At 38.9% G+C, this 12,167-nt stretch overlaps 1 protein-coding gene across 1 annotated transcript in view; it reads left to right on the forward strand.

Moving 5' to 3' along the window:
- spata18 (spermatogenesis associated 18) overlaps positions 1-12,167 on the forward strand; it is a 57,554-nt gene that overhangs the window by 11,361 nt on the left and 34,026 nt on the right. The window contains exons 2-4 of the mRNA XM_048599343.1: positions 714-819; positions 4,486-4,601; positions 9,261-9,379. Coding sequence (XP_048455300.1) covers positions 714-819; positions 4,486-4,601; positions 9,261-9,379 — 341 coding nt within the window. The remainder of the gene's footprint in view (positions 1-713; positions 820-4,485; positions 4,602-9,260; positions 9,380-12,167) is intronic.

Consider the following 12,167-nt stretch of genomic DNA (forward strand, 5'->3'; position numbering starts at 1 on the left):
AAAGCCACAAATATCAAGTTCCCACGCTTATGTTCACATCTCTTCATGCTTATGCCACTTGCTTTCTATGTAACCCAATCATCCTCTGAATGTATATTCCTCTAACTTTTGCTTCTTGCATGCTGCCCTCTGTGTTTGCCTCATCACTGGATAGTGTCTTCAGCCATCAACAGCCTAAGCTCCAAAACAAAGAAACATAGAAGATAGGAGCAGCAGGAGGCCATGTGGCCCTTCGAGCCTGCTCCGCCTTTCTTCACAATCATGGCTGATTGTTCAATTCAATAGCCTAATCCTGCTTTCTCCCTATAACCTTTGATCCCATTCACCCCATGTGCTGTATCTAGTTGCCTCTTGAATACAAACTCATTCCCCTAACCTTTCTCTCTCCCTCATTTTAGACCATGTTTAAAATACATATCTTGAACAAATGTCTAGTGACTCCATAAACCTCCTTTAGCACATATAAATGTATTTGTCAACTATGTTTCTTTGAATTACCTTGTGACATTTTCTACATAAAGACCATTATATCTGAATTCAGTTTTGCCTGTTGAGTGCGGAAATCAGGATTAATTAGATTTCTGGAATTGACATTAATGCCAAAGTATTGAGAGATTACATCTGAAAAGTAGGGACTTTGTAGTGAACCTTTTCTATTGCTGGATAACATGAAGGGTTCTTCAATTTCTGTTTCCTTTTCTTTTGATTCACAGGTTAACTCATGTGATCAGAACTTGAATCGCTGCTGTGAACTTATTGAACTGACCTCAAAAGTTCAAGGAGAATTATTCGCCATTCTCAGTCTCACAGCAAGTGAAGGTATCACTTTTAAAACATCAAGTCTTATTTCTGCATTTCTCTTTCACTGCTCTGTGTTTTTGGAAGAAAGTTCACTTCAGTTCTTTTTACTTTAGTTACTTAGATTGTAGGCACCAATTTCCAATCCATTTTGGTCATCAGTAGAAGGATTTATTTTTGAGGGCAGTGGGTGAAAACCGAATTCAGATGCCAGACTTTTACATGTATCAAAAAAAAACTTTGTTAAAGCTAGCTGAGGAATACTTTCAGTAGATTCTGAGATTTTCAGGCTTTTGTGAAAGAAGAGGTTTGAATGTGCATTGTCTTTTTGTTTGCATCGTTCTCTATTTCTAGCCCCTATGTTTTGCTTTAAGTGCCTGGCAAAAACATGGAGAAGGCTGCGTTATTGAATTTGGGAGAGGAAAGTCCTTTTTTTTTTGCAAAATTTTCAGGATCATTAAAGCTGATGAATTTGGGGGTGAAAATTTTGTCTATTCTCCTGACCCGCCATCAGAACACCACATTGGCTGAAATCAGGACCCAGTTTTTATTTAATGATAATGTGATCAATTAAATGTCTGCTTCTGGGAGACCTGATCAATTAGGAATGGAATTAGGATCCTGACATTGGAAGGCCAATAGGAAGCTCCCTTCCCATCAGTGGGAGCTGCCGATGTAAATTGTTGAAGGCTCGAGGTGGAGGTGCCCTCTGAAAAAGCTTTAAAAACTTTAAATAATTTGAGGCCACAGTTGCCAAAGTTGTTGTGGAGAGGATCTGCTGTAGTCAACTTGCACTCCCTGCCAGGGGGAAGGAATAAAAATGATAAATGAAGCACTGTTCCCCAAACCCCCATCAAACTGTTACCAGGAAGATACGTCCATTCATCAGCCAGAACTCACGGTTTTGTAGGAAAGGTGGGGGGAAAACTCCAGTTGGCATTTACACAATGCCCTTAATTGGCTCATTCAGGGGCATACTTGGCTGCCTCACACATATAGCTATCCAACCTTCATGACTGACCTCCCATCCTCCCAAAAAGGTTAGCCCAGTCATTCAGATCCAAATGTCCTCAGCTTGTTGCTCATTGGAGTGTAGATCTGTATTCGCTGTAAGTTACGTCAAAGGTGAAAGTGGTGTGCATATAACTTATTCATGTTTGCTATGTGTTTGGAAATTAATGCTTTCAAGGATGGCAGGGATAGGTACAGCGAGTCAAGAGGTGAATATTTTATCTATTAATTTGATCCGGTAGGCTCTTCTTATAGGGGTGTACTTCCTGCCTGAATTTCCTACATTCACTGCACACCACCATTCCAGCACAACAAAGGAATGCAGGAACAAGATAGTAGGCTATTCAGCCCATCATTGTTTTGCCATTCAATGAGATCATGGCTAATCTGTGGCTTGCCAGGAAAATCTACACTACAATCATTATGAGATTATATTGGCATTTTTGTTCTATATATTAATGATTCGGACATTGGTGTACAAGAAAATTTCAAAGTTTGTGAATGACAATGAATTTGGAAGTGTTGCAAACTCTGAGGACATCAGTGAATAACTTCAAGTGGACATAGCTGATGGAATAGGTAGATATATGGCTGATAAAATTTGGTCTGTGATAATGTGAAGTGATTCACTTTGGTGGAAAGAATGAAGAGAGGGTTTATACATTTTAAAAGGTACCATTTTAAAATAGGTGAAGGAACAAAAGCCTGGAGGTCTCTGGGCACACGTTGCACATAGCAGAGCAGATTGGCAAAGTGATCAATAAATGTATGTGGTCCTAAACTTTATAAATAAAGTTGAAGTACAAATAGCATGGAGGTCATGATGAACTCTTGTAAACTGTTTCTTCAGCCTCAACAGTAATTTTGTCCAGTTCTGGACACCACACTTTAAGAGTGATGTGAAGGCATTAGATTGGGTGCAGAAAAGATTCCTGAGAATAGTTTCAGTAATGATGAACATCTGTCATGAGGATAGATTGGAGAAAACAGACCTTTACTCTTTTTTGAAGAATAGAATGTCAAGAGGAGATTTAATTGAGGCATTCAAAATCACCAGGACTTTAGAAAGAATAGACAAGGCAAAAGGCTTGAGAGCCAGTATACACTGATTTTAAGGCAATTAGCAAAACCAAAGGCAGCATGAGGAATACGTTTTAATGCAGTGTGTGGTTGGATCAGGAATGTACTGAAAAGGGGTGGAGTTAGATACAATGGGGCTTTCACGAAGAAAATGGATAAATACCGAAGTTAGACCATTTGTAGAGATACAAGGGAAATGGCAGGGGAGTGGGACTAGCTGAATTGTTCTTTTAGAGAGCTGGCATGTGTGGAATAGGCCCAACAACCTCCTGTCTTGCAACTGTTCTATTAGGGTGACGTATAGTTGTCAGGTCCAGTGCAGCCTGTTGGTCAATTTGAAGCCATGGTTTCGTTGAATGTATCTGATGCTGGCTGCCTGAGGGAAATCAATGTTGGAGGCACCTGAAATGGGTACCATGCCCCATAGATATTTTCTAATCAACCTGTTCAGCGATGTTATTATATACCTGTGGAGCAGATGGGATTTGAACCTAGGCACCTTGGCCCAGAGATAGGGACACTACCACTATGCTACAAAATACTAATGGTCCCCATGGTTGTCCTGCCTGCTTGCTGTCAATGTAGTAACCGAGTGGGTAATGCATTTCTGCTTTTCAACAAGGAGTGAACTTCATACCTGTTATATTGGAAGCTTAGCATTTGATAAATGGCCATAGTGCTGGAGAATTTTCAGTCTCTCACTAGAATTCTCAAGGAAATGATTAATGATGATTTTAAGCCCAGTGGAATTCCAGCTGTAACATCAACTTCCATGGGAGTAAATATTTGGGGTATGTTATCAATGATGTGCGACCTTTCAGAATTTCCCAACGGACGAAAATGTCTTTTTGGTGTTATTAGATTTTGACCATTTGAGACAATTGTTTGGACAACTAAAATAATGTACATCTCCTAATGTTTCATCAGGAACCATGGAGTTTATATTATTTGTTCCTGTCACATCAGTGATTAGACCAGTGCTTACCGCCCATTGCTGTTGTCCCAGAGGGTCACTGTGGGCCTCCTCCTTTTACTGCTGTAGTTATTGGAGTGTCGATACACTGCAGTGCTCTAAGGCAAGGAGTTCCAGGACATTAAATGGTGCTTTCTAATGTTCAAGCTGAGTTTCGGTAGTTTTCAGTCTTTGCCCCCTTTTTTTTGCTTGTCCATGGTTATTCATGGAGAAATGAAGAAAACATTTCTCAATTATTCAGCCACAAAAAAGCCATATCCACTGAGTTTAACGGGGCTGCTCTGCTTCCAGGGTAGGAGCTCTCAATCAAAAACAAAGAAACTTCATATATAATTTTCTTTTCTGTTTTTACAATTGAAGATAAAAATGAAGAACTGTGGGTGCTGGAAGTCTGAACCAAAAAAATTCCAATGTAACAGGGCTCTAGAGCCTTTTTACAGATGCTGCCAGACCTGCTGAGGTTCTCCAGCACTTTCTATCTTGATTTCAGACAACAAAGGACATTTCAAATCAAATTGTAAACACTGCAATTTCACTAAACACATCAAAGATTGACAATATATAGGTATTTAAACACGTGCTTTTGTCTTATTTATTTTATTTTTCTTCCTCTGTTTTTAAAGGTGGTGTTTATTCTGGTGTTGATACTATCAAATCTCGCTTCCTCCCCTGGCTTGGGTCCAGCTTTACTGTCCTTACGTCGGGAGTGACGTCTGACACCAGCCTTACTCTCATGAAGGTATATCAACAAATATACAATCTAACTGAGTCTTGCTCTTGCAACTGAAAATCTTTGATCATGTGGCCTGGACCTTAACTCTCTATCTTTGACTGACAGGTGAAAATGTGCTGTAGCATACATCTGAAGTTTCTTGTTATTGGGATTCAATTCCTACATCTTTCAGCCTGAAACCTTTTTGTCCACCACATTGGTGTGTGAATTGATGGTGGTGCAGGCAGGGAGACAGTACCTGTGTGAACAGCAATAGTGAGGCTATTTCCTAGCCAATCTGATTTGAGGACTGAGAAATAAATAGCGAAAGGACTGAGAAGGAAAGAAAATTAAATGGATGAATTCAAGGTGAGAGTGAATAGACGAAAAGAAATAGAGAGGTTAAGAATAATTTGACAGATGATTAAGAACAAATAAAAGCAGCTTTATATAAATTTTCTTTTGAGAACCTTTTAAAATTAAAAATCTGAATGAACATTTAATAGTTCATTTTTAGCAATGAGGTTGTTTGGCCATATATAATAGTAGTCACGTTGTTAAAAGGTTTCTTGCACTTATTACTTGCTCTAGTTACCTACTACAGCACTTTGGTTTATTACCAAATTCTGCACAAGTACAGTAACTTTATGCCTTTCAATATCTAATTCAGAAAGTGAGGTGGACAGCAAAATGCCATGAGGCACATTGGAACATGAGAAGGCCATTGGCTGGAATTTTCCCAGCCCTTGACTAGCGTGGGCAACGACCAGAAGTTTAGGTCAATGAAAAGATCTGATTCTCGACAGCAAAAAAAATTTGCTTTTTTCCTTAAGGTTTCAACAGTGAATTCTGACTTTCACTAATATGCACTAACTTGTATATTTCCATGTATTTTCATTTTTATTGGCTAATTTGGCCTTGTGGCCAAATTTTACAGGAGCTGCCCAACCAAGCTCCTATTCAATTGAAGCAAGACTGGCAAAGCTAATGACAGAGTGGTGCAAAATTGGATGTTCAAGTTTAACCACTATTCTGGCATCAAGAACAGTGGACATTATTAACTTCACCATCATTATGACAGCAGTAACACTGCACAAGAAACAACCACAGCATTTAAATTGGTACAACAAATTAAATTTTTAAGCAAGCATGGCTGGCATGGTGGCTCAGTGGTTAGCACTGCTGCCTCACAGCACTAGGGACCCAGGTTTGATTCCAGCCTCAGGTGACTGTGTATGTGGAGTTTGCACATTCTCCCTGTGTCTGCAAAAGTTTCCTTCAGGTGCTGTGGTTTCCTCCTGCAGTCCAAAGATGTGCAAGTTAGGTGGATTAGCCATGGGAAATGCAGGGTTACAGTGATGGGGTGGGTCTGGGTGAGATGCTGTTCCAAGGGTCAGTATGGACTTAATGGGCCGAGTGGCTTGCTTCCACATTGTAGGCATTCTAAGTCTTGAAATAAAGTAAGTTACATTTATAGCTTTCCCTGGTGAGCATTGCCTCTGGCCTGTGGAAATTTCTGATCGCACTCTGCACAATTTATCACTTTTTTGATTATTGGGAAATGATGTGATGCATAGATCCAAATTTCAAATATTTGCCACATATCACTACTTATTCTATAAAGGCTGTAGAAAAGTTTGAATTCTACTGAGAATTGATGAGTGCTCATTAATCATCTGTTCTGGGTAGGCCTTAGGAAAGATGCCATGGCTTTAGAATGAGTCAAGGGGAAATTTACAAAATGGTATCAGTGATAAAGGAAATCAGTTATGTGGAGACATTGGAAATGCTGGGATTTCTCTCTTTGGTGAAGAGAAAGTTAAGGGGAAATTTAATAGAAGTATTCAAAATTATGAAGGATTAGTTAAGGTAAAACTGTTTCCAATGGCACAAATCTAAGTAACCAGAGGAAACTGATTGAGGTAATTGACAACGTAACCAGAGATGAGCGGAAGTGAATTTCATGATAGATTTCATGAGTTGGATAAATAATTGGGAGTTTACAAATCACAAAGCTACGTAGAAATTGAAGGGTAGATGTTCCATGTACATATCTCTTTCAAAGACTCATTTTACAGCATGAAAGTTGCTCATCCCACCAGGTCTAAGGCTCCCTAGCTGGAGCACGAAATCAAAAAGTACTTGCTGTGTCTATCTTTATAATTAAAAGCTTTTAAATTTATTGTTTCTGCTACACTTTAAGTCCAACCCATGCACCAAAGAAGTTGTTTTTTCTCAACACTCTAGCAATAACTTGGTTATATTCTGAAATGTTGATGTGTGAAAATAGCCTACCACTGGAATAAATTCTTCCTCACTGTATACACCAGAAGGACTAGCAGTTCAGAAAGGGGCAATTATTGATGGAAGAAATGCTGACCTTTTCAGTGATATCTGCATCTCATAAAGAATAAAAGAAATTCCTATGTCCTTTGTTCTCTGCACTAAAGTTTTTAAAAAGGGAATTGTTGAAGGCAATATTGAATTGGACATTCCAACATCGTGTTCTTCCATCCACTCCCCCATCTTACTACGTAGGTATGCATTCATTGCAGCACATGACCTTCTTGGTGGGTAGGTGCCTGAAATTCTCTTTAATCAAAAGAATCTAATATTAACCTTACTACTTAAGGAGAGTCGGTGATAGAGATTCTGGTTAGATACATTCCAGCACTCATGTCAAAATATTCCCTTATGTGGATTTTTGATCACAATATTTATCAATCAATCTTAAAAAAATGCAAAATTTTCCAATACATTACCCATTATATCATGTGTTGATTCATAAACTTTCACTACGTTATGTGTCTACTTTTTGGCAGCTTGTATCTGTTTTCAGCTCCACTCATGGGCCTCATAGAGCTCTACCTTTCCTTTTTGCCTTGTTGAGATAGTTTTTCTACAGTTTGCTATTTTGGGCCAAGGCGTGGTTGGGTGGAGGGTGGTGCTTAATAGGAGTCATGGGATTATACCTGGTGTGGACTGACCACCTTGGGAGCAAGTGCCCACAATGATGAGATTTTCACGGCTGTTGTTGGAGGTGGGGGTGGGGATGTAAGGGGCTGGATGTGGTGAGCTGCATTTGGACCACCGCCAAACAAAATTTAGTGATAGTCACAGTGGCTGCTGGGTGCCAGGGCACCTTGTTTAAAAGTTTCACCTCACTGTTGTGGGACTGCATTGAAAACAGCTATAATGAATACAGAAAGTCCCGCACACACCAACTAGCACTCACCCCACCTCCCACCCCTGCACCAAGACATGAGCACCAAGACTCAACAACTTCAATTGCAATGTTTTCCCTGGGTTTCAGTGATATTGCACACTATTAGATTTCTGGGCTCTCAGCTGAAACCACATTATGAATTTTGACTGACAACCCCGAGATCCATTAGACTATTGACACGCCTGAGCCCCTGCTCTGGTTCTTTGGTCTCAGCTGTCAACTTCACAATCATTCTCTGTACGAAGTTCAGATATTTGAGTGCTTGCAGTTTTAGCTATTGATAGTTTAAAGGATCAGGATTATTGACCCTTTTTATTAGGTTATAGTGAAAATGAGTTTTTTTTCCCCAAGAAAATGTAAAGTTATTGTGGCAAAGTTTTAAAGCTTTTTTTTAAAAACACATTGTACAGTAAATTCATTGTTCACTGGGTGTGTGGGCTTACAGTGCCATAGCTTGGCATGAAGGGCCGCAGATGCTGTTCATTGAGAATAATCTTGGTACGGTTATGTCAGCTATGTATTTATGCAAGTGAAAATGAAAAGTGAGTCACCTACTGAACAGTCATCTTGTATTATTGGTGATGGTATGAATGAGATTGGTCAGCAACTTGCTTATATATAAAGTAATGTAGAAAAATGTCCCAAGGAGCTGCACAAGAATATTAGAAAGCAAACTTTAATGCCAAGCCACATAAGATGATATTAGGTCAGACTACCAAAAAATTGATCAGTGAGCAACTTAAACAACATGAGCAGCTAGAGAGGTTTAGGGAGAGAAGTCCACAGCTCAGACCCTTGGTAGAGCAATTAAAATCAGACATGTACATGAGGCCAGAATTGGAGATGACAGAGATCTTGAAGGGTTGTTAGGCTGGTCAAAATTAGAGAAAAGAGGGACTAAGTGACTGAAATGATCTGAAATTGAGATGAGAATTTTAAAATGGTGGAGTTACTTTGCTGGGACTGAGCATAATCCAAGTTTGAACTAATCTGCTCTGAAAGGCTATTATTACTAAGTGAAATTAATGGAAACAAGCAAATTTTAATTGTCTATCTTTCCTTTTTTCTACAGTTTTCTATTTTGGGTCAATGTTCATCCCCAAGGTTGGGGGTGGGGAAAGCGGGTTAATAGGAGTCATGGGATTATTCCTGGCCTGGCTGGACTACTTTGGTAAAGAGTGCCCACAAGGATGAGATTTTTGTGCCTGTTGTTGGGGGCAGGGTGGGGGTGGGGTAGGGATCTTAGGGGCTGGACGAGGTGAACTGCATTTGCACCAACTCCAAACAAGTTTTAGAGGTAGTCACGGTGGCTGCTGGGTGTCAGGGCAGCTTGTTTAAAATTTGTCAGTTAGGATAAACATTCAATCTACCTTTTTTATACTTCAATTTCTTATTTTGTTTCCCAATTCCTTTAGATGTTTGATCACAATTTTTTTGCATAACTGTGGTTCACTTTCCAGGAATCTGCTGAAAAGGATCAGAAACTGAGGGAACAAGCAACAGTCCATGAAAAAGAAATGATAGAATTGGAGACTGAATTAAATACAACACGTCGCCAACTTGGGACTATCAAACAGGAGTAAGAAAGTTAAGCTGAAAGTCAGGAATCTCCCTGATATAGAGTTGATAATTAAAGATTCTTCTGCGTTTACTTTTTGATATTGCTGAGATAATTTTTAACAAGATTTATTGAATTTTATAAGGCAAAAACGTAATAGTTGGTAAGGTGAATGTTTATAAGTCTAGTGCTTGTTGGTCATCGATCAGGGCTCATGATGGGGTCTTGTCCATCGGCTGGAGAACTGACAGGTCTTAGATTACTTCTTGGGGATGGCCTGCTGGTGTCCAGTGGCCAGTACGGGCCCTTTCAGAGACCTGGGGCTGGTGGTAGCTTCCATACACCAGAAACCCAGGAACAAAGAGGTACCATAGGCCAAAGGTGAATGAGGGAGGGGTTGCTTTTTAGTGAATATCAGCAGTCAGGACATGACCTTAAGTGCACATTAATTGCCTTAGTTGGCTTCCAGGCAGGAAGGCTGTCCATGAGTCCTGGACTTGATTAGTTGGAGGCAGGATCACCACAATGCACTCTCTCATCAGATCATATGCTCCAACCTTCCACACCCCCTCCAGGGAACATTAAATTCTGCCCTTAGGATTAAGCTTGGCTCTCTCTAATAATCCCTTCCCTCCAATGAATGTCCATTTTGGTTCACATCTGAATATGGAGAATTCAAATGAGGTATGAGAGTGGTAGAACTGCACCCCCGATAAGTACTGACTGCCTGTAGGATTGATGATACTCAGTGAGAGGGATTTAAAAAGGGAAAAAAAAACTGCTGAATTTTTTTAAGATAGTATAATAGTCTTTGTGTAATAGTTTAAACTAGGTTGCTAATTTACTAAAACATGAAATGTGAAGTAGGCTGCCATTGACGAAATTGTGCCCAACCAAAATCTACCCCAGTGTGTACATAACAGACATAGCAAAGTTATATTAGCAAAGTAGACGCAGTTGAACAAAAACATGTGTTTGGATGCACTATTATGGTTGATAATGAAAAGTGAAAATTGCTATGTTTTTATATTTTGGTCAAATTTTTTAAAAGCTTTCTTTAAATCCATTGCAGATGCATCCCCTCTGAAGCGAATGTAATCAAATTGTACTTTTTATATGTGCATCACAGAAATCAGAAAATATGTTAGATCACATCTGTTGTAACTGAAAACAAGATGCATTTCAGTATGGATTGAAACTCTGATAACTAAGCGGGGCTGTGGAATCTTACAGTTCACTGTCAAAATCCAAAATCTCCACCACTTCTCTAGACAAGACCATGAGCTACATTACCCCAAGTCACCACCATTCCTCCATCCTTTAGAATTAAAAAGTGTGCATTAATATGGTTCCATAACATTTTCCTCAATTATCCCAAAGCTTTTCACACATCATGAATTACTTGAAATATGTAGCTAAATGTGCATTTTTCATGCAAGAAATTTGCGCAAATTACAATGAAGAAAATGACCATTTAATCAGTTTGGTTTAGGATTTGCCGCTTGATGAACTTCCCAACTTCTGGAATCTTAAAAATCCACCAACCTATGGAAAAAGGAGACATCAGTTTGATGTCTACCCAGATGACAGAAGCTCCAACAATTTTGAAAAAGCTTCAATGCCCTTCCTGCTGTATGAAAGTGTCTCTACTTAAGTCAAGGAGGGCTAAACCCATACCTTCTGATGTGGAGATGCAAACCAAGTGCTGCTGGTATTCATCACCAATATGTTCCCTCCAAAATCAATTACTGTGTTCTATTCCTTTCTTTTGGGGCTTTTACCCTTTTATTTTATGTGCGCTAACAATTGCATGCAAAATCTAGTATAGAATCTGTGGAAATGTATATACATCCTTGGAAAACAAGGTGGTGTTTGAACAGAATTTTTGAAGCAATCCTATTGGATAAATACCTCAATTTGCAGGCAATGTCCTGTTAAGTGAGATTTCCATAACAGGATGTTGCTATAATTTTAACTTTGAATACCAGCTTTGCCAAGAACCTTTTCAAAACCTCTTGAAAACCTCTTGATAGATGATGTAGCACTTTTATATAATACTGCTTGATTTAAGTAATAAATTGCAATTATAAAGTGATTTTACCATATAAATGAACTCCAAAAATATTATGATATGTACTTGCTGTCCTCGGCATCTTCCCATTCATCAAATCTAGACACATTGGACATTTCCCTTATTTATCACTTTTGTTATATAATGTGAAAACGATAACATCTTATCATGCTCAGTTTATAATTCCAGCTATGATCTAAACAATCAAGTTTGACATCCATAACAAATATTATTTAATTTGTAACTGGGGAGACCATGCATCTGCCATTAGTTGAATTTGCTCTGTACCTTTCAGTATGTTTTTTGCCCACCCATTTGCTGAAAGTGTGAACCGATAATGGAGTGAAGAAAACAGGGAAATCAACAAAGTATTCCCTTGACCAGTTAGATTTAGAGATATTGGGAAATATTTGGAGGAAGGAGAGTGGATTTAAAAGTGGGGGAATGGGGATACATTCAGTGTCAAATCAATAGAGAAAGGGAGAAAAAGGAAGATTGGACTAACAGACAGAACGAAAAACGTTACATTTAAGCAATGACATTTTAAAAATCTCCTTAAGATCAAAATATGAAGGAATGAAGCATTCAGTAGCAATTGATTTTCAATACAAGAGAAGTTAATTGGCAGACAATGAAACTTACACTTAGAATGACAAACTTTAAACTTTCAATGACAAATGTAATAGGCAAATACAGTGAAACCATCCCCCAAAATACAAAATTTGGGAGGCCAAGGGT

Source organism: Rhincodon typus, chromosome 1 (genome assembly GCF_021869965.1).
Source record: "Rhincodon typus isolate 14 chromosome 1, sRhiTyp1.1, whole genome shotgun sequence".
In the NCBI taxonomy this organism is placed as follows: Eukaryota; Metazoa; Chordata; class Chondrichthyes; order Orectolobiformes; family Rhincodontidae; genus Rhincodon; species Rhincodon typus.